The sequence below is a fragment of the Ursus arctos genome, unplaced genomic scaffold (assembly GCF_023065955.2).
Source record: "Ursus arctos isolate Adak ecotype North America unplaced genomic scaffold, UrsArc2.0 scaffold_2, whole genome shotgun sequence".
Classification (NCBI taxonomy): Eukaryota; Metazoa; Chordata; class Mammalia; order Carnivora; family Ursidae; genus Ursus; species Ursus arctos.
In genome coordinates, this window is record NW_026622874.1 from 17,267,151 (window position 1) to 17,294,618 (window position 27,468).

A 27,468-nucleotide genomic window follows, 5' to 3' on the forward strand; every position below is an offset into this window, starting at 1 on the left:
ATGACCTATAAGAGCGATCCCATAGCTACTTAAAATGTCCGAGTAGCCTCCATTCTGGGAAATACTGCTTATTAATTCAACATGGCTAATGCCTTTTCCACTTTGATACGTGGTCTGCTACAGGGAGACTGAGGGCATGGATGACTGAGTCTGGACCTTGACGGGCAATACATACAATGCATTAGTAACTTGTAATCTAGGGGCAGCAGCATGGTGATTTGTGAAGGGCAAGCTTTTGAGCCTTACAAAACCGAATTTGAATTCTGACTCTACCACTAACTAGATCTGTCATCTAGTTACTTAACCTCTCTGAGCCTCAGTTTCCTAAATATTTGCCTTTGTAGGGCAATGCCCAGCACAGTGCCTGAGCAACGTAGACAGGAAGAAGTCAAACAGTGATTGATGGAAGCGACGTGTATAGACTCCTCTGTCAGGAAGTTTGCCAGCGGAGAAAGTGAGGGAACTGCCTTGAATGGCTTGTAAAGAGCCTCTAAATCCTCAAACACGGTGATGCTCAGACATTACAGGGTCTCTGAGATGTGCGCCATGATGAGTTTATTCTCAGGACTGGGAAGATAAGAGAATCCTGTGTGGTTTGGCTCTCAGATGCTCTAGCCTACTGATTCAGAAAGAAGCAAATGAATTGTAGGATGATGGTGGTAAAGCATGGCACTGAGCAAAATGAAGTGGGTTATGGGGAAATTTCTGGAGTTGGCAAAAATGCTGGTAAGCTCCAGATATTTAGAATATCTCTGGAAGGTTGCACTAGCTATGTGGAACGCTGGTTATTTCTTCAAAAAATCATTGAATTGTTGAATGTATTGAATTTGTAGAAGAGTACTGTTAATATAATTAAATGCAACTTTCTACATTGATGGAAAAGTTCTCCATCTGCATTGTCCGGTGGAGCAGCCGCTAGTCATTGAGCACCTGAAGTGTGACCAGGATGACTGAAGAATTAAATTTTAGATTTTACCCAATTCTAATAATCTAAATGTAAATAGCTACATATGGTGGGCTCCATACCGGCCAGCACAGTGCTAGAATATCACACAAATTATTCACATCTGCTTTTAAAATATGCTTTGGGCATTTTTTTTTTTTATCCTGACACTTGTGTCCCATGGTCGAAGTAAGGGCACATGATGGTCAGCTGAGTATTCAGATTGTATTTTCTACTTTAGGACCATTTAAATGTAATAAGTCATTTACAGATTTATACATCCAGAAACCTCAAACCAGAAATCAAAAGCAAATAAAAAGGTCTCTTACTGGCACATAGTTTCCATTAAGCCTATGCAATTATATATAACAGGTCAGGTAACAGAGTCACCACTGGGACCTTCACTTTAGGAAGTCAGACAGTGACTGAAGAGCAGGGAAACACTTCACAAAATGAGACAGGGGAAGTATTCAGAGAGGTACAGAGAGGCCCAAGGCAGCAGAGCTAACAAATGGCAGAGTCGGGATTCAGACCCTGGAGTCTGGCTCCAAGCTGTGTGCATTACCCCACCATGCTGGATTAGCACAGCTCCCTCCTGGGGAACCGCACACAGAAAGCACAGTACTTAGTTTTGTAGGTGCTCAGGCGTGAAAAGGTCTCCGAGAGACTGATTGTGCACTCAGCATTCTCCTCCATGAGTTATCCTGCTTTGTCGTGAATCAGTCTAATACTAAAGAACTATCTCCTAGGTCCCTGCTGTGACCTTCGTGAAGCAAAAAATACTCCTACAGCTGCTGATATTGTTTTATTTAGTAACTATTTATGGAGCACCTAGTCTGTGTCAGGGACTAGGGATACAGTAGTGAACAAAGCAGTCCCCGCCCTCGTGGAGCTTGGAAAGAAACGGGAGACAGACAATAAAGCCAGAAATACGTATGTCTCCTGGTGAGGAGTGCCACAAAGGAAACTGAGGAGTGGTAAGGTGGCCAGGAGTGGCCAGGGGCAGAGAGGTGCTACTTCATGGAGGGATGGTCTGAGCATGCTTCTCGGAGGCATGAGGAAAGCGAGGAAGCCCAGTGAATCCCCGGAGAGATGAGCCTGCACAGGGAGCAGTGCGTGTGAGCAGGGACAGAACTCAGTGTGTTTGCAGAAGAGCACTGAGGCCAATGTGGCCAGGGCAAAATGAGGGAGAGGGATGGTGCCATTGGGAGAGCTCATGGAGGGTCTCCTTGGGCACAATAATGGCCCTGGCTAGTCCTCAGAGGGAAAGCATTTCCTACACCAGCTTCTCTGTGCTTGCATATAATCCATCCCATCTCCTTTGTAATTCTCAACACCTGTCATCCTCCTTCCCACTGGCCCTGTTTCCCCCTGGCTGCCATCACCTCCTCTACAGGCCATGGTGATGTCACCAGGCAAGGTCCCCTCTCCTGCCTCTTCCACTGGCACACGGAGTCCACATCATTCCTCAGCTCTCATCAAGTCACCATGACTCAGCGAAACAACTTCATACACTACTCTGCATGTCCTTAATGGTCAAACCGATCTCAGCCCAGCCAACCCACTGCACTGACTTCCCAGTTTCTGAACCAGGGCTCCTTCCCCTTGTCGAAGAGAATGCCTCTCTGGCCTCTGAGCCTCCTGCTTTTGCTCATGCTGTTCCCTACCCTGGATGGCTTTCCCTTTGTCTCCTCATGTCCCAGACTTCATTTCCTCAGTCCTTTTTCCCATTCTCCAATTTCACAAAGCTCTGCTTCATTCCCCTCTTTGATGAGATTTATTGAATCCCTGACCCCTTACTGTCCTCTCTTAGGATAGTCCGTCTAGATGACTGGTGTTCTGTTGGCTCTGCTCTTGTCTTTCCTCCCAAAGCGACTGTAAACTCTTTGATGGCAAGTGACCTTAACTCCACTAGGTCATTTGGTGACTTTTGTGTGGAGAAAACAGCATCCCTTTGTCCGAGTGAAGCAAACCAGCATCAGAGACCTTGGCTAGAGAAATTGACTGGGCTTGATTTCTCGCCACATTCACCCCTGGGATCAAGCAACCTTGAGCAAGACACAACTTCACATCTCTACCTGGTGGCCCCGGAAGCACTAGCTTACTCAGGTTTGGATCTCGGGCACTGCCTTGCACAGTGCCCTGCCTGAATAAAACTTTGAAATTGGCTAAATTGAATCCAACCCTGATTTTTTTTGGATGTGAGGACCAAAAAAAAAAAAGGGGGGGGATGTTGTGTTTGGGGTTAAGGGTGGGCCTGTGGACTCGAACTTTATGTTTTGATTGGTCCTTTAGCAGTAGTCTGAAAAAGTGCTGTTGATACAAGGGCAGCACAGAAGACTGGATTGTGAGGGCATAGTGTCAGAAGGACTCCTTTTCAAGTTGACTGTTGAACTCAGGGCTTGTCAGTCAGTTTTATGTTGAGGACTGCCTTAGCCCAGCTGACATATGCACATTTCAGTTTTCTGTGTGTAGTCCGCAACGATTGGGAAGAAACAGTAACTACTCATCACGCAAGTGAGAGAATCTAAGAGGCAACCTGCCCTGAGATGAAGTTGAGTGACCTTGAGCAAGTTACTTAATAAAGTAACTTGAGCAAATTACTTAATGGCTGTGGAGGCAATTTTCCCATCTGTAAAACAGAATAATAATTTTCAACTTAAAGAATTTTTTTGCAAAAAAATTTTTATGCAGATTTGCTATAACAAGCATAGAGTACATATCATGGAACCAGCATTTTATATTATATATGGTTGTAGTAAGTATTATTATCTAAGGTAAACAGAAGTGTCCCTGGTACACAAGGGGCAGAGAAAGTATGATGGTGATTCACCGGCTTTTGAGTTTCCATGAACTTTCTGGCCCATTATTCTAATGGTCTGATTGGTGTTGGTGTTTCCCTCTCTCCCTCTCTCTCTCCCGCTCTCCTCTCCTTTCCTCTCTCTCCCCTCTCTCTCTCCTCCCCCCTCCTCTCTCTCTCTCCTCTCTTTCTCTCCCCCCCCACACTCACATGCAATTAAGTGTTCTATGAATCATTGGCTAGGTTTTAAATATAATTTAATTTAAAGCTATACTGTGTGCCAGTTTGAGGCCCCAGATTAAATAGTTAGAATGTGACCTGATTCCAAGTATTAAGGGAAGGAAAAATTTTTTAAAAAACGATGTCAGCAAGACAATGTAATTTATCTACAATTTTGCAGGGTAGTGCTAATGCCAGAGCATGTCTCAGAGCTCTGCCTGGGCAGCATGCTCATTAATGAGCAATCTGTATCCACCCATAATAATTTTAGAGTTAGACAATTTACCTTCATGAAGTAAAGAGGGCCCCAGGCAATGGTCTTGGCTGCAGGAGAGTAGCAAGTTTCCCTCTAGGTATAAATGAAGCTCCCAGGGGTACCAAGGCATCCATGGATTTCAAGCCTTGACTCTGTCAAAGTGAACTCTGGTAGATATTCTAGGCACTTAGGTATTCATACTAGTTCATTTAGAGAGTATAGACTTCAGACTCAAGACCTAGTGTGGGCTCCCAGCTCATGGAGAACTTGGATAGATGACTGAGTCTTTCAAGGCCCAACTGCAAAGTGGGGGATGAGATTATATTTGCAGGTTTGTTACGTGCATTCGATTGGGGAACATTTGTAACCCTTGAAAGCACTTGGCATGTGAAGTGCGCCATGTGAATTCCTTTCCTATAACATAAAAACTTGACCTGAGTGGAAGGTGAGTGATCTTGAGCAAGTTAGTGACTTAAGACTCAATTTTCCCATCTGTAAAATGGAACGCTAATTCCCAACTTCAAGAGTTTTTATGCAGATTTACTGTAATGAATATAAAGTATATGCCACACAGCCGATTTACCTGGAGTTCAAGAAATAATTATTAATAATAAATATTTACTAATGAATGAATTTCCTTCTTTCTTTTTCAGTGATGGGCCTAATATCACCCTCTTAGCATTTCAGATACACTTAAAATCTCACCACTTCTCTCTAGTTTCCATTCATGCTATACTTTAGATGGGAGTTTCCTCTAAGCTAGTTAAGGCTTAGGGGAAGAAGAATTAGGACAGAAAAGAATTGAATCTGGAGAAGGGAAGAGTTGAGTTTGGCAAGACCTGGAGGTGAAGGCAAGGTCAGATTCTGGCAATATCTGTTTTCCAGGCTTTAGTGGGAGCTCTACGGCATCTTCTTCAGACAACTTGGCCAGCCATTAAGCTCACTGGTAGCAGTCTTATCGGGTTTTCTGTGAATCTCCTGGCTAGCGAAAGCCTCATCTAACCACTGGGCCTTGGACCCAAGGCCCTGCCTCAACCTCAGGCTTTCACATACTCTAAACCCACTCTTCATGTCCTGCCAGCCTCATCCCTTCACTGTCTTTGTGGTCTTGTCTCTCCTGCATATATCCAGACTTGCCGCTTCAACCCACTGCCACCCATGTTCCCATTGCTCACATTGTGCCCCAAACCCGTTTTTTGTTTGATCGAACTGTGAGGGTTTGAGACCCAGGTCCATGTCCACAGTGAGAACACCACTTTGGAAGAGAAGGACAGGCAGCAAAAGAAAAGACAGCAGTGAATTTTTGCAGGGAAGAACTTTCAGAGTGCCTGCTCATACCGTGAAGAATGCGAGCCTCAGAGTTTTTGGGGAAAAAAATAATTTGTAGATCAAGTCTCTTTTGGCTCTTTGCGGAGTTTTCCAAATTTCTTCTGGAAGGCCCCCATTCTGTGGCTGGGGATAGGAAAACCCACACCTGGGAGGCCTGCTTGTCTTTTCCATGCCTGTCTTCATCCTGAGCATTCCTGAGAGGTACAGGCAGTCCTTGCTGGTGGCCCGGCCCCAGGCTCTGTGGGGAGGAATGCAGCTACCCTCAGACATTCCACTTGCTGCTCAAACCCAATGGCACTTTGTTAAATCCTGGACCACACCCTCTCTTCTGAGTGTTTGCTGGTGTTGCCATGGCAACCAAATGCCCTCCCTTTATGTTCCCCCCTCCTAACTCAGCTCCATCATCAACGCCTCTATGGTGGCCTCCTCACATCCCACCCCTGTTGCCAAGACACATAGAGCCTACAGGGTGAGGATCAAAACATCCTCCCCATCTGATACCCAAGAGTGAGACTGCTTGGAAGGTCCAGAGGTCTAAAGGACATCAGAATGATCTTTTCAGTCCGGGATGGCCATGGTGGAGATGTAGGCTGTGGTAGAATGCTTCTGTTCTGTAACTGTCTAGACATCTGACCAGCTGAATGGCCTGTGTGAGAACACCACCAGGCTAGAGAATGGGGGTGAGGCTTATACCTCACACCAGTTCGATCAAAACCCAGCGAGCTCAGGATGGGAGGAGTTCCATTTCCACGAATGCCAACAAACCCATGTCACAAGGGGCCTTGAAAGTGCACAGGCCCCGCACCACAGTCACAGCTTCTCCATGGCGGGGACCGACCCTGTGCTGACGATCAGAGCCAAGCAGCCAGATGGGACGTGTAAATAGTGCTGTGTCTGGTTTGTCAGTCTTGCTGGATGCAAGAGACACTGCTCCCCGTCATTGGCAAAACAAAACAACAAACAGAAAAACCCTCATTCAGTTAAATTTTGCTGCTAGTTCAGTTGGTGACCTAAGATAGGTTCCAAGTTCCAGGGCTGAGGGAAGGTGACTCCAGTGGGCCACCTGGCAGCACTGCAGAGTGGTAAAAAACATCACTGTGGCTCCCATACTTACCTGCTGTGTGGCCTTGGGCAAGTTACTCAACACCTCAGAGTTTCCTCATCTGTTCCTTGTAGACAGTAGCAGGATCCGTGCGTGGGGCTGCTTGTTTGGGGGAATTAGACAAGAGAAGCCATGTCAAGGTGCTCAGCCTGGCACATAATAAGCGATGCATACATGTTACCTGCTGTCAAACACAATGGCATCTTTAGCAACATTAGAAATCTCACATAAGATGATAAAACCTTAGAGGAAGTTCCATTTCAAATATATGAAAGGATCTTTGTCACCTAAAAAAGAGTGCATAATACGAACTTGGAATATGTATTCTTGCCTCTCTAAGTTGTCGATGTTGTCAAGAGAAAGCTACCGGGAAACGCTAATATCAGGGACAAAGTTGGCTCCATTTTGGGTCTAAGGAGCACTGACGAGGGCCAGGGAGCATCACTGTTGCTGCTTACTAGGTGAGTTCCAGGCATCGCGCTAAGTGCTTTCAAAAACCCTATCTTGTTCAAGTCTCACGCTGCCTGTGCAGCTGTTAAGCTATCGTGTCTCAGCTCAAACCCACCTGTTTGCATTCTGCTTTGTAATGCCGCTGTTAGAAGGCTGCAAACATTGCTTCCTTTTTGTCCTTCAATTCCATGTTAGGTTTTGTCCACAGAGGGGCAGCAGAGGAGACTGGAAGGAAGGCAGTGGGAGAAGGGACTGGGTCCTTCCTGTCTGCTTGCTGTCTGTGTCTGTGCCATCCTACCAATGGCTTTTCACCATGGCAACAGCCCCTGGTTCCAGTCTCCATTATCTCTGCATGCTTGAGGAACTAGCCCCACTAGCTCCCACCCGGAAGTTCCAGCACCGGGCAAATAGCCTCTCCTGCTCGAGGGCATCCAATTTTCATTAAACCAACTTCCCCCACTTTGTTCTTCTAGCCCAAGAGTAAGGGCCGCTTCCTACGGTTCTTATTAAGAGCTCTGTGTTATCTTGGAGTTTCAAATATTTTTTGCTTTTCTGATCCTCCGATATGTTTTTAAAAAATTCCCTATATTAAATTCTCTCTGTTGAAATCCTAACTGGATCCTAACTGATAACACTGCTCAAGTGGCAGAAACAGATGAAGACTTTGAAATCCTTTGTTTTACGCCACTTAAGATGCCATATTAACATCATTAGGACTGTCTTAAAATGCAGATTTAGAAATGAAAATGACAGTTCAGAAAAGGTAAATGAAATGCTATGAAATTGATTAGGGGCCAGAAAGTCTCAGAAATGTGTTTTCTGTTGTCACACTATTTCCATTATCAATGCACAATGAACCTGTATTCACTTGTGGATGTATCATAATTTTCATATATACATATATCATAAATACATGTATGATGTAAGCATAATAAATTTTCCTAGATAGTTCTGATTTCAGGTATTCTGTGCCTGTTCTGTTCCTACAATTAGGGAGAACAAAGGCATGGCACACACCTTGCTGTTCACCATTTCCATTCCCCCATCAGGCATTGATCATCACCAGTCTTTCTCACCAGATACAGCTCCATCCTCAGAATCCTTTTCAAATCACAGGCAGCCACTATCTGTGGCTTGACCAAATCTAGCACTCGAGTAGAAACCTATTTTCTGACCCTGTAATCAATCTTAGAGTTCATAAAATTTCTTTCCTTTCAGCATCCAAATTTCATCTTCCAGATCATTCAACCCCCAAAAGTTACAAAATTCCTGTACCAAATGTTATGCAATTTGTAATTGGAAGAGTGTATTAGTTAAGACGCAGCCAGGAAAGCAGCACACATTTTAGGTAATTCAATGGAGGAAATTCAAATGAGAAAGGTTTTGGAATAACAGAGAAGGCATCTAGAGAACTGTGGGGCGGCCCCAAAATGAGCAGCAGCAGGAAGCAGCTCTTACTTTGAGGAGATGAGGTCGTGTTGTTGAAGCTCGGGAGGCAGAGTCCCCTGAAGGAGCTGAAGCGTGGTGGCCCTTTGCTGGAGGAGGTCTGAGACATGATAGGCCGCTGGACTCATGAAGGAGATGCTAGAGACACTGTCCAAACCCGAGAGGGAGAACCACCCTGGCTTGCTCCCTCTTCCGTCCTCCAGTCTTCTTCCCTAAGTGCCTCCATTACCCCCTGGCCCGGAAGCCTGTTGACCAGGGAGTCTGGGAAATATAGTTACAAGAGTCAACTCTATGTGACACTGTGCAGGGGCAGCCTCCAAAGTTTGGAGAATGGATCTGAGGACAAAGAGGCAGTCGGCTTTCGAGGAGTGTAGGCATCGTTACCATGTCATACTCAATAGTCACTGGGACAAATGCAGTTAAGGCATGGCCAATCTAGTCTGACTCTTGGACACTTAGGTCCTGGACATCACCAGGACATGTGTGAGGTGGTTTCATCTCTAAGTGGGGAGGTCTCAGAGCGCTGCGTGATCCGTCGGGCGGCAAGAGCCTCACGGTCACTTGACATCTGAACCCTTCCAAACAGAAGAAGCTGCTCCTAATTACTGAGCACGGAACATGGCTGAGGTTCTCCTACCGGGAAAGTGGTAAGGGATCTGTTACACTGATTCATAGCCCTGTGTGAACAGGCACATTCATAAACTCCAACCAAGGGCACTTGTGGTGAAGAAACGTCGTGTCAAACCTGTCCATTCTTATGGGAATCCATCCAATTAGAGCATACAATGCAAGTCCCAGAACAAGGAGTACTTTTTTTTTCTCACTTTGGAAAAGTGCAAACATGAGACGAGTCCTGGAGCCCCATGTTTCTAGAGAAATTATCAGCTATTCTATAGAACGCTGAGGTTTCCTTTGACACTAAACTGCTCATTCATTGGTGCAGCCTAAATGACAAGCAGCTCGGCACTGATGATGGGAACAGGGTTGGAGGCAGGCTGTCAAAATCCAGGCTGGTATGAATCAGTGAGTCAATCCAGGCTGCCCTGAAGGGCAAGAGGCTTTTGTTCCCCAAGTTCTGCCTCAAGTGTTGGACGCATGCAGAACACAGAGGACCAGCCAGAGTACCCCTAAAGCGCAATACAGGGCTACCCTAAGCATACAGAGCGAGAGTCACAGTTTTTGAGGTCTGCGTGACACTCATGTGACAGACAAAAAAACCAAGCCAAGAACAAATAAACAAAAAGAAACAATGTGCTTGGCTTGTGAAAACAAGCTATGTGCTCGGAGTTGTTTTCTTAGTGGTAGTGGTAAGTGTGCACGGACCCAGCATTCAGCCACGTTCTCTCCCGTTGCGTGAGACAGAGTAACAGGCCAGTGATCTGTAACAATCTCAACGGGAGGAGCTTTTCCCTTTCTAGGAAACTCAGGGAGGAACAAAGTAGTGGCGGGGGCGGGTGGGTGGGTGGGCATGCTGTGGGGTGGTTAGAGTCAGATGCCTTTGGTGGAAATGCCTGTCGTTCCACTTAGCTGTGACCTTGAACAAGTGATATCAGGGCTCTGGGACTGCTTCCTCCCACTGAAGGGTATTAATTTCACAAGACTGATGAATATTATGCAGTGAAGGGTTTAGCACAAGTGCCTGCCACACATTAAGCGTGGGGTGTGCATATCACATCCGGGAAGTTCCAAACGCAAAGGGACAGAAAAACAAAGTCATTGGAAGAAACCCTTTCCTTCCAATATGTCTTCTTTATTCCAAATTGTCTTTTCCCTTCTCTTTCTTTGGCTGGCCCTGGAACTATCGCCCCCCCCCCCCCCTGCCCCAGCAACTCAAACAGAATTTCCGGGGAGGTTCCTGAGGTTCACCTGCTCAGATGTATTGGGATGAAGTGGCCACCCTTCTTTTTGCTCCCCTCTATTGGGGCACAGACTCACCTCACTGGCGAGAGGCATGTTACGCATATGTAGTCCCAGCCTGCATACATTTTTCTCTCCTTTTCGTGGTGAGTTCACGCCTCGGGCAGGGCAATCTCCATGCTCGGTCACTGGGTAGTTGGAATAGATTTTTTTGGCTCCCTATCAGATCCCCTTTATTTAGCAGACCCCCTTAGTGGCTTAAAACAATAACTGTTTTATCCTGTTGCATAATTCTGGGGTCAGGGATTCAGGCAAGGCTTGGCAGGGTGATTCTTCTCTCCCATGTGACATTGATAGAAGTTGCTGGGTGGTATGCAGCTGGCGGACAGACGGATCGCGAGGGTCCAAGCCAGCTTCAGTCACATGCCTCAGCAGGAATGTCTAGAAGGCTGGCTCGGCTGGAACTGGGGACCACGGTGCTTCCACATGACCTCTCCAGCATGGTGGCCTCAGATTTCTTACGTGATGGCTCAGACCTCTGCGAGCCAGAGTTCCAGAGAAGGAGGCAGAGGCCCCAACGCCTTTTTGACTCAGCCTGGGAAGTCACACAGTGTCACTTCCATCATCATTTCTTACTTAAAACAGTCACCAACCTCCCTAGATTCAAGGGGAGAGGAAGTAGAACACAATTCTAGAGGGGAAGGGTTTCAAAGGATCTGTGGTCACCTTTTAAAACACCCTTGCCTGGTTCCTGCTTGCGTGGGGAAAGGCACTCTCATCATTGCTTTGCAAGAAGGCCTACTGAGTGCGCAGGCGCCATCTTGGGTTTTGGAGGACAAAGGGAATCACATGGTTTGGGGGCAGCAGAGAGAACATCTACTCAAAGTTACATGGCAGAGAGAAAAAAAGTGATTGAGTGCTGGGGCTGCCCAGCAGGCAGCATTTCCTAAGAGCCAGCCCATCCCAAATGCCTCCACAGAGCGCAAGACAGGAAAGTGTCGGGGAGGGCCTTTTGCAACAACTGCCTTTGATGCCCAAAGAGAAATGTTGGTGCCTCCCATCATCCCACACTTCTCTGCCATGGTTCTCTTCACCCTGGTAATGGCGGGCTCAGTGTCTCCCTTTCCCCATATAATGCCAGGTTTCGCAAGGAAGAACAAAGCCGTCTTACTCGCCGCATTCCCTCGGCACCGCGCATCGCGCGAAATACAGCACATGCGCAGTGAACAAATTCCATCGGCGAATCATCCGGAAGGTGGCGGAGAAGTGAAAACCGCTACCACGTAACAACGTGAGTACAATTTGCTGTGAGGTGTTGAAGTGTTTTTTTTAGTCAGGATGACAGGCTATAAAGCCTGTCTATGTGGCATCTGAGGTAGAACATTGAACACGGGGATGGTTTCCCAATGGGTGCCACCAGATCCCTCTGATTCTCGAAAGACACAAGGTAACATCCACACACCTGACACTTACGCACAGCTTTGTTTATTATTTAGTTGATTATTCCATGTTTTTATAATCGTACAATAATTCTCTTTGAAACAATACTGTTACATCCGAAGCTGGTCACATCCTATCTGTTCTTCTTTCTATAGTAGTCAACTGGGGTTTTTTCACACTCAGGTTTTTTAATAGAACATTTGAATATCAAGAAGTGTGCTTAACTAAAAATAACAAATGGACCAAACTCTGTGGAAAATGGTCACACTCTCAGTTAAAGGTCTAATGCTATTCCGGGGGTCACATACATTCAAGAGGAAACACCATGGTCTCGTGGGGAGCCCAAAGCTGGGGGCGTGTGGTGGGTACAAGTGACTCCCTAGACCTGTTTGGCAGCTTGGAAATTTGAGGTTTAATACTGGTCCACTATTGTCCCCCTTTCTAGCCAGGGTGGGTCCCTCCAGGCAAGCTTTGGGAAATGTCATCAGGGTGTGATCGACGGTGTCTTCCCAGGGCCAAATCCTGCAGTTACTCATCAGGGGAACTCGAAAGACCGTCTCCTGCCCGGTTCATATTGGCCTTACTTTTCACCTGAAAGTAGACGGGACTCAGGCATAGAGGCTGTGTGTGCACTGTGTGTGTGATGCATGTGGACAGAGCACGTATGTGTAATGTATGCACACGTAGGGTGTGTTACAGTGTGTGTGACGTGTGTGTAATGTAGGCGCATAATGTGGGTGTGTCATGTGTGTAATGTATGTGTACATGTGTGAGTGTAATGTATGTGTTGTGCGTGTATAGTGTACGTGTGTACAGTCCGTGTAATGTGTGTGTGTATATAGTGTATGCATATATAATGTGTGCCCCGCATGTGAACAACGTTGTGTGCGTTTTGTGTATAATGCAGGTGTGTGTAATGTATACATAGTGCGTGTGTGTAATGTGTGTGCGTGCAAGCACACATGCCACCAGAAGGACACAAGGGGATACTGGAGGAGGAAGGGAGTCATGGAGAAGGAAGGGACGAAGGAGGAAAGGTGGGATCGGAGAAGAAAACGATAAAATAGATGAAAAGTTGGAGCGGCTTGGGGGAAGAATGACCCTCCTTTATTTTAATAAAACAGAAGGAGGGGATGGAGAAGGGTGACGCTGATGCCACTCCCCAGCCTCCCTCTGCAGCCCGTTGGCTCCGGTCTCCCCCGCGGCGGGGCAGGAGGGCAGTGCGGCCCTGGGCTCCCACGACGCTGCATCGAGCCCATTTTGTGGGCAGACTTGAACACGGGGGGCAAGACAGTGGTGGCAGCAAAGATAGCTCTTCCCTCGGCCTTGGCCGCTGGCTGGCCTCCGGGTGCCTGTGGCATCGTCCTCTCTGGGGACGGTCAGCGATGTCCCGTTAGGCGTTTTACCCGAGGCCCTGCCCTGACCATGGGTGGGACGGCCAAGGCTTCTGCTAGCCTTCAATCTGGAAGTGGAGGCATTTCTGAGGCAAGTACATTACAGAACACCAGACAGAGCTTTCCGGCTTTTTATGGAAAAATGTGGGGAGGGGAGTGAGGTGGCCTGCAGTTTCCCCTCAGGCTCCACTCCCAGGCCCCAAGGGAGGGCTCATGCCACAGACCTGGCGGGCCCTCGGGGTGCTCCCTCTGCAGAGGCTAAGGTGCCCCATGGGCACATCTGTCCCAGGTGGGTGTGGCACGGGGAGCGCTGTCGGGCTGGTCCCAGTGGAGCTTACAGATGGGACAGCTGCATGCCACAGGCAAGCTGGCCTGGAACTGTGGGTGAAAGAGGACTCCGGAGTCTGACAGCCTGAAGTCACACAGCCTGAAGTCACATCGTGGCCCAGGCAGTGCTCAAGGAGGAGTTTGGGGCAAGTTGCCTAACCGCTCTCTGCCTCTGGTTCCGCATCACTGCAATGGGGCTGGGAATAGCTCTTCTTCGGTAGTGGGGCTGGGAGGGGAGGTGGGGGGGGGTGTCGTGAGGATTCAGGGACAGGTGAAGTGCTCAGAGCAGCGTCTGGGACACAGTGAGCACTTCATGAATGTGATCTGTCTTTACTATTAAAAAAAAAATCAATATAGTTCAATATAGATCCTGCGTCTCTTTGCTGACCTTTCTCTTGTGTTTCCAAATGAGGGGCCCTGGTCAAAGGCAGGGTGGCTGAAGGTGTGTGTTGAGGCTTCTGAGGTGTGTGGGCACAGCTAAGGCCATCGCTGGGCCACACGGCCCTCAAAGCTCTTGTGGAAAGGTGGGGCTTCCCCTTAGCTGGGCCACAAGGCAGCGACAGTAGGGTAGCGGGGCAGAAGCAAGGGCTGGGCCCCTGCTCGCGGTCGGGAGGCTGGCCTACACAGAACCTGACAGCTAGATGGGAGGTGAAAACAGCGGCATTCTCCTGGGGGTGGCCAACCAGAGGAAGGATTTGCAAAACTAGCAAAATAATTAAGCAAATTTAGCAAAGGAGAAATGGACATTCATTTTTTTGTGATCAGTAATCGCTTGAGTTCACTGAAACACTGACATGGAGGTATCAGCGCCCCCAGGCCGGAGCAGGCCTTGTCCAGGGTAAGGGATGTGGGCGCTAAGAGAATCCAGGCATGCGGTACGCTGTACATTGATGGTCTGAGGAAGTTCGCCTGGAGTTTTCAGAATAATCAGCCCTACTTCTTCTCTAGAATGGGACTGCTAACTAGTCTCCCGGGGAGACTGTTTTGAAGGTGCACTTGACAGGTAGTGTTTTGTTGCCTCTTAAAGATCTCATACCGTTTGGAGGGGAGGCAGAGATCCGCCAGAGGGAGATTTCATCCCAATCCTGTCTTAAAATGGGTGAGGACCTAAAAATCCCGAAGGCCCGCTGGGACCCATATTGGAAGCTCAGTTCACCTATGAGGTGTGAATCAAGCAATAGGAAGGCCTGGGGGGAACCATGAGGCCTATACAGAGCCCACCCTCCCGATTTCCCCGATGTCGTCTTTCTCTGTGAGCAGACCTAGGCTCCCAGAGTGAGATGCTTCCTGAGGAATGCTTGTGGCTGGGGCCTGAGGCCAGTCTGGTGACTTTCTGGTCTCATTTCTGTCCCCAATGGACTCAGGGACTCAGTGAGCCCAGGATGCCTTAACCTGATAGACCTTTCATGGGAAGCATGGCAGAACTCTCGAGCATTGCGATAAACCTCTTGGGGAAAAAAAAAATCATAAATGAAACAAATCAGCTGTAAAACAAACCCCAAAGTAATCCCCTAAAGAGAAGTGGCACTGCATGAGGCGCTGGTTGGCAGGTCTACCCAACATGCAGATGGAGAACACCATCCCGAAGAAGTTCTACAGGGAGCGAGGATCAGTTTCTCCCTGGTTCAGATATTGCCTCTCCCTGGTTTAGAGCTTTTAATGTTCCATTAAAAAATATTAAAAATCCACAGACCAACCCAGATGTTCCTCTCCTCAATTCCTGCTTCCTCTTGGGAGCCACCATCTGGCATCATGGCGCTAGATGTCTTTGCTGTCCCCATAGTCGTTGTAAAGGACACTCAGGGTCTGCTCCTCGCACGTCTTCCTGAGGTCCCGGCTGAGCTCTGACCAGTCAAGTCCATAGGGCTTGATCTCGCTGTAGCGGCAGCCCAGGTACTTAAGGGAGCCGCGTCGCAAGCTTATCTTGGGTTCCTGAAGGAGGCCATTGCACCAACTGCTGAGATCCCCCAGCTGGGAAAGGATGAGGCCAGCTTTCCTATGGAGTGAGCATGGAGGATACACAGATTAGAAAGAAGAGAAGGCGGGGAAAGGCGAATAGGCACTGTTAGAGTGAGACTTAAAGCTCCCAGGGGGCAGAGTCTGGTGTGTCCTGCTTCCTGTTCTATCATGGGCATTCAGAACAGCGGGTCTTCATAAACATCTGTCTAGCAAACGGATGGATGGATAGATGGATGGATAGACGGATGAAAGAACACTCTGGCTGTGCAAACTGGGACAGGCATCAAAACAAAAGACAGAAACAAAATGCCATAAGGAAAAATAAAGGAAAGAAAATAACTACTATTTTAGTGGGAATTTATGCCCTTTTAAAATCATAGAGTTGGCAGTTTTGAAAGACAAATCAAATCCATTTTCTCTACAGCCAGCAATTTACCATCATTAAATGACAAATAATGTGTTTGAGTGAATATTTCCCTTTTCAAGGCTATTTTAGAACTAAGCAGAAACAGCTGATATACTGAACTTTGGAGGGTATCAAATGTAACTAATTATGCCCGGATGGAGGGAGTGACAGTGAAATAAGGGTGAAGATGACAATGCCCTCCGTGCACAATGACGCAGGGCCCTTCTGGGGGAAATGCAGACTCTCAGAGGCTCGTGACCTTATTAGTGTTCAGGTGAGCTCCGACTCCACTCTGCCTTCTCCCTTGGAAAGCCAGGAGGCCACGGCCACTGAGACCCAATCCAGAGAGGGGGAGGAGGAGGGCTGTCACAGATCACAGGGGAGAGAAAGGAGCGGAGCTGCACGAGGTTGTCCCAAGTTCGCACACGCTGGAGCGCAGCGATCCCTCCGGGCCAACACGAGAGCCCGATGGCCTCTGCGTGCAGCCTGGAGAAGGATGCTGTCGCCACAATCGTGCTCCCGGTGCCCGGTGCCAGCGTCCGAGACGGGGGCTGCTGTCCGCCAGCTGCCAGACCTCGCCGGCTCTGAGACGGAGCAGCGATCCCTCACTCAGCTGCGTTCCTCCTGTTCTTCAAGCCCCTAAGTACCCAGAGACCCACGAAGTTTCTCTTCTTTGAAGGAGCTCCTGTAAAATGCCGTTCTGAAAAGCTCAATGAACTCAATTCCTTGCAGTATTTATCAGCTGCTCGGCTACCTTCTCATGTGAGAACCAACTCTTTTCTAATTCAATCACCAATTCTTTCCAGAAAATGGAAGTTTCTGCACTCCGTTGAGAATGACCTTTCAAAGAACAATAAGCACATTCGTTTCATTCCTCCCCTTCCGTCTGGCCGGGACTCCACGAGGGGGTGACCTCACCGCATTCCTGGGAGGACGTGCTGAGAGGGGCAGAGATGATGCTGGAGGAAAGGTGTGGAGACTCCCCAGCGGAGGCCGGGGGTGGAGACTGAGTGAGGGCATCGGAGGGCAGTCGTATGTTCTCGCACTTCACTGGTGGGTCGGAGGAAGTCAAACACACACTCCGCCAGCCACCGACGTAGCATCCCATGCAGAGGGTGTCTCCTCCGCCTATTGGCCTCTGCGGTTTGGCCAAGCAGGCTTCCAAAAGTCGTCATCAACGGGACTTTGGTGGCCCTTCCTCTTAATTTATCCCACTACATGTCATTAGTTGTTGACAAGTTCTTGGAAGGTGGAGGGAGAGGGAGCGAAGGGAGAATGAGGGCAGCGTGTGCATCAGCCTCGAGACAAGGACGCAGGAAGAGAACAGATTTGAGCAGCCCGTGGAGATTTTGTGGCTGCTTTCATAGCTCACTTAGAAAAATAACAATAATAAGTAATTTGGGTCTCCCCTTGATCCTCGCAGAGCCTGTGGATTTCTTCTTCCTTAGCAGCGACACAGCCCATGTTGTTTTCAAAGGATTTCAACCCTCGCGTCGATCTGGGGGCCTCCATGAACACTAAGGGAATGCATTTCACTGAACTGAGGGGGTGGTCTCTGCCCGCTCACGGGGAGCATGCAGCCCCCAGAGCCTCCTCTGTTCACGCGCACGACCGACGCAGGAGTGGCTGGATGCACCTCACGGCTTTTCCTTTCCCGCGGCTCTCCCTGAGATCCATGACACAGGGAAGGAAAACTTGATTTCTAGAAGCTAATGAAATTACACACCGTTTTCTACTGCAGAGTCTTGAAAACCCAGCACCACACATGAAAGGGTCTCCGGGGAGGAGAGTCTGGGAAGAGAATGTCAAGTCAGCAGCACGCCGTACTTTGCGGGGGCGGGGGAGGATCCACACTTCTGCCCCTGCTCACTTTCTTTATTAACCAATTTCCCTCCAACTCTTGAGTTACAAGAGAGAAATTTTAAAAGCAATCCTAATGCCCTTGGAAATGAAGATGATATATGCAATGTTAGTGCTATTCAAATTGTGACATTTATGTTCCCTAACCAAGAACTGTATATATACACTCAATAAATGTCAGAAGGAGGGAGGAAAAGTGGGGGGAGCAGAGAGGAGGGAGTGAGCAGAGCCAGGTAGGGGGGAAGGGAGCTGGGGAGAGAAGAAGAAAGAGGAGCTAATATTAGGCATAAGTAATTATGAGGGCAGGAGTAATAAGGTATGGAACAGAAAGGACATATCTTAATAAGTATCTAACATTCCAACCCAGGGTTTGCTTTCTCCTGAAACTGAGACAAAGCCAATGAAAAGTCCCGTATGTATTTCCCTCTGTGTCCTGGTCCATAGCCGTGGCATCTGTTTGCCCGAGGGCCATCCGCCTTTATAATAACTGCAGGAAATAATCTATGGAATGCAGAGATTCTTCCTAAACTTACACATGGAATCATTGCATTTCAGAAGATAATCTTAAACTTCCTCCTCCTTTCAAAAGTAAGAGAATAGGAAGGGATGTCCTGAACAGTGGTCTTCTGGAGACTTTATAATTTCAGGTCACGAGAAGCACCCTGACACTGGGTCTCCCTCCAGTTCAGTCAGAGGTCAGACGGATGGGGCAACTTTTGGGTGGTACTTCCGAGCAGCCTGTTGGCAGGAGTGCAAGAATTCTGTAAGTGCCAGAGAATTCCAGTGCACTGATTGTCTTCGTCTGCTCTCCTTTTTTTTTCTTTCTAAAAATAGTCCATGTGCCCCCTCCCCTTTTTCTTTATAAACTCCTAAATAATTCAAGGACGTATAGGCACCAACATTCCATGTAAGCCTCTTCCACTGAATCTATCTGAAAATTCCAGTATTTCCACCGAAATCTGTTTTTTCAGAGCAAGAGCATGTAGCCATGATCAATGAAGCAAAAGGAAGGTGGTCCCTCTACACCTTCTTCCAATCCCTCTCTTTCCAAGAGTGCTCTCTGTGTCGTAGAACATAAAAGCAGTGGGTCCTGATATTGAAAAGCCGTTAACCTCAGGGCCGGGGGATGCTGGCAAACACTATACTGTCCTAACTTTGGCCAACATAGATGTCAAGGTGAGTCTTAGTCACCACCACGTTGTCTTTTCATAAGGATGTGCAGTTTCGCTGAAAATATGTCTGTAAAATGCATATCGTATTTGCAAAGCTCATACGCAATAAATAGTTTTGGATAACCTCTTCAATAAAATTCCTAAGTTTCTTTCGCAAGAGACAAGGCTTCCAGCTCCTATCATTTGTAGCATTTGCAATGCTGCGTCAGCATGGTAAAGAGGTGGGTAAAACAGGTCAAGGGCAAAGATTTTTTTTCAGAGTTCAGGAAATGTATTCATGACTTCCCTACTTAAATACAGCTTATCCCAAACTAATCTGCATGAAGTGAGCTATATAAAAGCACGGGACTGACTTCTCGAAGCACCTAAGCTCACCCGGGAAATCTCTGTGAATCCATGGGTGCAGTGGAATAGTGGGCAGAATTTCAAAGAGCCGAGGTCTTTGTTTCTTGGTTACCTGGGGCCTAATTCATCCTCACACCGCCAGGTGAATTCTCCAAAACTCTCATAGTGCTGGTTATAGTGGTAGAGGACTCGATGTAGGGTGGGGGAACCCAGATCCAGGAGGGTGTTATAGGCCGTCTGTTGCTCCTTCCCACTGGTATAGCCATTGAAGAGATTGTAGATCTTGTCTGCTATTTCTGAGGAGGGCGGAAAAGGCAAAAAGAAAAATAACATTTTAAATACACGTATGTATACACACAACATACATGTGTGCAAGTGCACGGAGATGTGTGCATACACATATTTACACGTATATGGATGAGTGTGTGTGTGTGTGTGTGTGTGTGTGTGTGTGTGTGATGTTGCCTAAAGAACCCTGAACCTGGAGCCTGGAGACTGTGGTTTGAGTAATTCACTTTTATCTCGGCCGCATCGGCTGTTGCTCTCTTTTCTAAAAAATGAAAACCCTCAAGTAGACTATCTCTGAGGTCAACTTCAGTTATAATATTCTGTGTCTTTACCCATGTTTCCTGAAAATACAATGCCTACGGCAAGAAGATCTCAAATGAATACTTTATGGGTAAGTGCGGTCCCGGGGAAGCTGGCGGGAGGACAGAAGGAAATGAGGTGGGAAAGGAGGCTGAGGGAATGTAGGGGGCGTGCTAAGGAGCAGGTGGTAGGCTTTGCAGGAGAGGAAGCTGCTGGATCGCCACCGGTCCATCCAGGGGAGAATGGAAGACTTTATCCCCAGCTCCCATCTCTGACTGCTCTGTGGGGACTTTTCACGTTTGCCCCATGAGGCTTTAGCTCCTCTGCACTTCCAGGTTATATCTGCTGGGGTCCCAAGGGTGTCCTGCAAAAGCACAGGAAAGCCCGGGGGGCAGAAAGTTGGCTCAGGGATGGAGGGAAGCACCGTCAGGTGATGCTTGAGCAACGTGAAGAACGAGGAGCGGCCGCAGTCCCTAAAGCAATCCGGCCCCGCGACTGCAGGACAGCAGAGCCTTCGCTAGGGCTGCCCGGACCCGATACGAAGACAAGCCTGCAGATATGTGGTGACACAGAAATGGAATCCAGTACATCCTGCAACTCCGAATGAGTGATCTTTCAGTTTAATTTATAACTCTTAGATTTCTCCTCCAAGGCATACACCGCTAAGACCGAACTTGGTGATGCGGCAAAGTGGCAGTGAATTTGGATAGCCTTGGCATTTTTTCCTACGGAGCTTGAGGCACTTGATCATTAAATGTTTTCGTATTAAACCTGTCAGAAAGGAAATCTGCTCACATGTCCTTCCTCAACAGCTGGGAACTGAGATCTGGAGAGCAGGACTCTGTCTTTGATCCAGTGTTAAATCTGGGGATGAAGAGACTAAGTCTATGGGTTTCCAAGCCAGCACTTTGCCCACTCGACCCCCGTCAGCCAAAGGGCATAGCAACCTGATTCCTTGTCACAATTCCAAGTGAATTCTGGGCTGTTAGTAATGACAAAGTCATTGTTGTAGAGGTTTTCTGGGCTGGAAGGAAGAGAATTTCTACCCCTACTCTGTCCCGACACTGCAGTGATCTCCTTACTTTTCTATCTGGCCCACTGCCCACTGCCCATGAGGACAGGAGCCACATCCTGAGCAGCTAGCACAGGGCCAAACAACAGAGTGGGTTAGAAAATGTTAGTTAAATGAATATAATTCATGATCTTTCCAGTGATACCTCTCCATCCCAGTCTAGAAAATCCTTTAGCAACCAAACTCTTGTAGCCAACACCTTAACTGCATTATAAATAACTTCGGTCCAGAAATCCATTTAGATTTTCAGGATTTTTAAATTCTCAGGTTGTTAAAATAGGATCAAGAGATAAAGTGGACAGTGCCTTAGAACATAAAGGTCTATGGTATCCCCAGTTACTTATAAATGGCCTACCGATTGTCAAGAACTTTACATATATGAACTCCAATCTTCATACCAACACTGCAAGATGGATATGAATGTCCCTCTCCTCCACAGGAGGAGATTCAGAGAGAGGCCAAGAGAGGCCAGGTCACCTACCCAAGGTCATATAGCCAGTGTGGGCTGGAGTCAAGTTTTCAAACATTGTCTATCTTCCATTGTTCTTTTGTACCAATGCTCAGGAGATAGTAGTGTTTGGCCATCTTAAGACAGAGAGGGCAGAGTCTTGGGGGATGCAGATCTGGGGTGACTATTTCTCTTAAAGGACTTCCCCTACTTGCCAAGCAAGAGGGAGTCCTGGTAAGAATTCAGGGGCCCGTCATTTCTGGAGTTGAGACAGACAGAAGCAGAGGGACTCTTCTAAAAGCTGTGCTGTTTTCAACAGGAGGAGGGGGACGTGTACTGAGATAAAAAACCAGGGAGGGAAAATGTGGGCGATCAGACCAGAGCCCAGATAGGAAGGTCTGGGGTTCCTTTTCCCAGGCTTTTTGTTGCTGCCTCTCTGTTCTTACTTCTAGAGATGGGAAATAACATCCAAGACCCCGAGCCCTGGTTATAACTATCTCTGCCAGGGAACAGAGACGGCTGAGAAGGTGATTTCCGGCATATTTACTACTCTCCTAACACAGCGGTTATATCTAGCTCGAGAAGCTCATGCTTCTCCCTAGCAGCAGCAAGTGTGCCTGAGACCAGGTGGGACAGGCCCGGGCGCCACCATAAATCTCCTAAAACCGAGATAATCTAACTCTGGGGTGTGCTTACAAGCCGCCATCAGTAAATGGGATGCTCTGTCCAGAAGGATATAGGCTAGGTTCCTAGTGCATGAGTATTTCTGGTTCCTCCTATCTCCACTGTGAAAATCTAGAGATATTTCTTCATTAGCTTTCACAGCATCTCAAGAAGTCACTAACTCAGAGAATGGAAAAAAATACAAAGTATTTTTAGTTGTTCTTTTACCCAGTTTTCAGCTTCACAGAAGTCTTGGGCTATCCAAAATAGGGATCTGTCTTCCCTGCCTTTAAAATACAGGATGTTCAGGAATAGTTAAAATGCACGTGGAGAGATGATGGGGAGTCTACAGACATGGCCTCATCATGGAAAAGGGTCGCTGAGTTATTAGTTATTGGAAGGGAGCTGGTACCTCTCACGCAGCAGAATAAACCCACAGGGTGGGGACTGAAGCCCTCAGACCCAGAGGTGTGGTTAAGAACTGGCACCATGACGTCATATGACGTCACACCAGCTGTGTGGCCTTGGACAAGTTACTTAACCTCTCTGGGTATTGATGTTCAATGATGGTGAATGATATACACCTTCCAAGATTACGGTGAGATTAAAAGTGATATTAAATGTAAAGCCTTTCTTCAGCTCAATGTCGGGACCCAAGAAGCGTACCTTCATTCATTCACTCAATACAAGTTTTCCTGAGGGCTTACCACGTGCTCGACATTTTTCTAGGCACTTGAGCTACATCAGGGAGAACCTGACAAAATTCCTCACCGTTGAGGTACTTACAGTCTAGTGGGAGGAGGTATTTGGGGAAGCAATATATATCACCAGTACAATATCGTCGGTGAGGAAGTGGGAGGAAGTCAGGCAAGAGAAGGAAGCATGGGCGCGTTGTGCACGGCACTGAGATTTTAAACAGCATGGCGGTGATAGGTCTCACTGAAGAGACGACCCTGGGGCCGAGAGCTGGAGGAGGGGAGGAGATGAACTGCAGGGCTGTGTGGGGAAGAGCATGCCGGGGAGAAGCAAGGCCAGCAGAGAGCTCCCAGCCTCTGGGCTGCATATTTGAAAACAGCAAATAAGCCCCAGTATTTGGAGTAAGATGAGTTGAGAGGAGAGCCAGACAACAGGAGATGTTATTTTGTTATTATTATTCATGATGATGAATTACTACTGGTTCTCCACAAAATCATGCTTTCCCCAATGCCATGAGAGACACTGAAACGCAGGAGTCCAAGAGACTGGTGCAAATAGTCTTATTTGAATGAGAGGAGTGACTCCTGGGGCAGAAGTGAGCTTTCTTATACCCCAGCAGTGGCTATGAAATTTACTATGAAATGAGAATCCTGGGAGGCATCCATACCACCTAAAGGCTCCCTTGATACTATAACAGAAGTCCCCCGAATGGAAGTCCTAAGTCACCATTTTCATTAGTCCTGGGGGGGGTGTGGTGCTGGGACCTAAGTCTGTCCCCACACTGAAGTAACTGACCACAAAATTCCCTACGAAAACCTGAGGGCAATGATTCTTGTCATTCTTGGAGCTGTCCACACCTCGAGGTCCCCTCCCCACCCCCAGCCCCGGTCCGCCGTCCCCGTGCAGCCCCTCCCTAGGCCACTCTGTGCTGCCTTCACACCCGTGACTCTCAACCTTGGCAATCAAACTTGATTCTCCACCTGGAAGGCCTGTGAAAACACAGATTGTTGGCTCCCTCCGGAGTTCCTGATTCAGTAGGTCTCAGATGGAACCTGAGACCTTGCCTTTCTGACAAGTTCCAAGGTGATGCTGCGGCTGCTGTTGGTCCGGATCATGCTTAGAGAACCACTGCTCTATGCAAATTTATTCTCTCAAGACTTTCCTTGCTTCCTCCAGGATCAGCAATATGGCGAACAACTCTCCCTTTACCCTTGACCTTGGCAAACACTCTTCCTTTTCTCCATGTCCCTGTATTGGCAGAAACCTGTCTGAAGCATTCTCCCCCACAGAGGAATGCTCCCATGCCCCAGTCTCTCAGCCTCCCATGACCTCCTGCAAATAACTTCCTGCTCTCTACGTATATGTGTAAAAGTCCTCCCACCTTAACAATGCACCTGCCTCTTCCTATTTCCCCTGCTCACTTCCTGACCACTATTCTACAACCATGGAAAAATCTGGCATCTGGTTCATTCTCCACTTCATTTCTCATCACCATTTTGGGTGACTTCACTGTCCACATGAGAAACCTCTTTAAGACTAGACACCCTCCCCCCATCCCAGCCACCAAGAGTCAATCATCATGTCTGAGACCTTCTCCAGCTTTGAGATGGTAAATCCCAATATCACATCCGTGAACACAACCTCCTTTCAAGCCTCTTGTACTTCCTCCCGCCATCAAATCTGTCCTTCAGCCCCCAGGTCTTTCGGCTCTGCCATTCCCTCCGGGTATCAGCTCTCTCTGTATCTTCATCCTTCTCTACCTGACATAACCCACAGGGCCATGGCCTGTGCCCTCAACCAGCTTGCTCCATCCTTGGCCTCTTCTCTGTCCTCATCTAGGATGCTGGGGTCTGCCAGGGGAAGGTCACAAACCATTGAACTTGGCGGTTCTGCTTAGGATGCCTTGGCATGACTTCTTTCTTCCCTGCTCCAAGCCATCAGCAAGTCTTTTGGTTTTACCATCAAAATAATTTAGAACCAGACCACTTCTTGCCACCTCTCTCATGAGCATCCTCTCTCCTCTGTCCCTGCTGTCGCCTTGGCTCCTCACTGGACCTGCTACTTGGAGTCCACGCTCAGCACGAGCAGGGGAAATGAGCCTGTGAAACGCTAAGCCCAATCACGTCCCTCTTCTGCTTGAAGTGCTCAGCGCTTCCCTGCTTAGTCCCAGTCCGAGTCCCCATCCCTGTGCTGGGGCCCCGCGGGATCCACCCCACGGCCTCTCGCAACTCCTCTCCACCTTCTCTCCTCTGCATCCCTCGCTACCACGGGGCCTCCTTTCTCATCTTAAAACACATCAGGCATCTCTGTCCTGCTGTTCCTCTATCTGGAATGATCTTCCCCCCGGTATCTGTGTGTTTTCCTCCTTCACCCCCTTCCCAAACCACACCAGTTAAAATGCTGCCCTCTGCACTGCCTATCCCACTTCCCTGCTAGCCAGTCTCCATAACATACATCACCATCTGAAACACCTGTTTTACTATCCTTTGTGGTTTGTCACCCTTGCTGAAATCTAAGCTCCAGGAGGCAGGGGTTTTGCCCCCTAATGCCCAGACCAGGTGTTTACTCGGGGCTTAATATATGTGGTCTGATTTGATGCATTTATGAAATCTGATGACACCATTCTTGAGAACAAATTCTGAGTCTAATTACTGTTGTTTCTGCAGTCTCTAATCCCAGGGCTCAATAAATGTCAAAGGAAGGAAGGGACAAGAATTTGTGTTTGGCATCAGGAAAGAACAATGGATGCTGGGGGAGTGGTGGAGGAGAGCTGGCCTTCCCTCGTGAAGCTTCACAGAGAACTCTTGCAAGGCCATGCTCCAGCCGGAAGACGAGGCTGGTCTTAACCTCTGACACGGGCTTGCTCTTCCCCGGGAAAGATGCTTTCAGTAGAACACGGGTAGAAACTCCCTTGCTCAGTGGCTTTAGTGTCATGATGTGGTAAAATTCTTCATAGAAAGTACCTGGTTTAGGGAAAGTGTTCGTATAAGGAATAGTCTGGCTTCCTGCTGGATAATTAGGAGCGGAGGTCATGCTCTGGGTCACTTAGAAGCTAATTCACATTTGTTTTTAGGTTTGAACTCAGACCCAAGCGAGCTATATTCATGATCACCATCTGGGCTGGAAGGAGGCAGAGCATATGGTTTTTCGGCAGAGCTGCTAGAACTGAGTTAATTTGTGAGGATCCGCTCGAGTCCACGTCGTCTCTGCACGTTTGGCCCGTACAGGACCCCCTCCTGGCGGAAAAGTAAAAGCACCTGGGGACACCACCTGGTTCTCTCGGCATGAAGTTGACTTTCCTGTGCCCAGCTGGTCTGCTGGGATTTCAGACACCCTTCTCTGTCGGGGAGCCCACGTGGGCAGAAGCCCATCTTGATTCCCTTTGGGGGCTGGAATTAACCCAGAGGAGCCCCACAGAGAAACAGAAGAGTGGTCTCTCCCAGGGAGGCTACTCTATGTTGGCCGCTCTTTCCTGCAGGGTCGCCCTCTGTCCATCGATTCCTGCAGGTGGCGCTGTGCTGCAGGGTTACCTGCTCCGCCCCGCCACCAGCCAGCGGCCCCGGAGCCAGCAAGTGCAAGGTGCCTACGTGGCCGGCAAGGACAGAAGCAAGTCCTCCCAAACAGAATTAGCTGGGGCACCTTCTCATCACCTGCCTCTCCCTGGCTTGGAGTAGGAAATCAACAGAGGATTACCTAATTGTGCCAAGGGCCTCTCCAGAGAGCCTCTCATCCGAGGGTCTTCCACCCCAGACTCTGTTTCATCATCAAGGGATTTTGAGAACTTCAAAAGTCATTTGGTCCGTACCCTGTAAGCCAGGCAGCACTCACTCCGGGAAGAAACACATCTGTCTTATACGTAAAGATCTCCACTCCACTGGAACGTCCCAGTGGATTCTAATAATCCTGAAAGGGAGAATTTCTTTTTCTACCAAACTTGAACACTCTTTTTTTTTTTTTTTAATGAGGTCTTTTCTTCATTCAGAGACAGAGAAACGTTTTCACTCTTTTACACAATGACCTTCTAAATATCTGATTTGACATCGTAAGCAAATGCGAATTGATGTCAAATAATCAGTCTGAGTGCTGACTCTGTTCAAGGCTCACTTTGTGGCCCTGGTCAGCTGTTCACTCAACTCTGCACCCCAATTTCCGCATCTATAGAATGATGCTGGAATTCTAGGCTGAGCCGATTTCAACCAGGGAAACACTGTGCTTACCTCTGAAATCACCTCATTATGTCCCCTGACTCCGGCTGTATCAGGTTGACTACGAGGGGCACAGTGTTAGAATGCATACTCCCCTGCATTTACTGAACAGTTACTATGGGATGGGCACTTAAAAAAATAACATAAATTCACTCATTTAATTCTTACGCATCTTATCTACTACTACTATTATCCCTTCCCCCATTTTATAGAGGAGTAAACTGAGGCACGAGGTGAAGTAAACTGCTCAAGGTCAAGTACATAGCAGAACAGGAATTTGAAGCTGGATGGTCTGACTCCAGAGTCTAAGATTGTCTGTAACCAGTCGGTCACCATGCTGCCTTCCTTCTAAGTGTTCGGGACAGAATAGTGAGTAAACCAAACCAGGCTCTGCTCTCCTGGAGCTCGCTGTCCGGTGAGGTAGATATTGAACACATGATTCTAGTAACAAACGGAGATGAATGAGTTGAAGGAAAGTAACATGATGCCGT

At 48.0% G+C, this 27,468-nt stretch overlaps 1 protein-coding gene across 2 annotated transcripts in view; it reads right to left on the bottom strand.

Annotated features, from left to right (window-relative positions):
• Positions 1-15,289: 15,289 nt before the first annotated feature.
• The window catches only part of ASTN1 (astrotactin 1), a 290,412-nt gene continuing 278,233 nt past the window's right edge, over positions 15,290-27,468 (bottom strand). For both annotated transcript variants that reach the window (XM_026509292.3, XM_044387798.2), the window contains exons 22-23: positions 19,418-19,601; positions 15,290-15,559 (exon numbers count right to left, since the gene is read on the bottom strand). In XM_026509292.3, the coding sequence (XP_026365077.1) occupies positions 15,322-15,559; positions 19,418-19,601 (422 nt within the window). In that variant the 3' untranslated portion in view covers positions 15,290-15,321. The remainder of the gene's footprint in view (positions 15,560-19,417; positions 19,602-27,468) is intronic.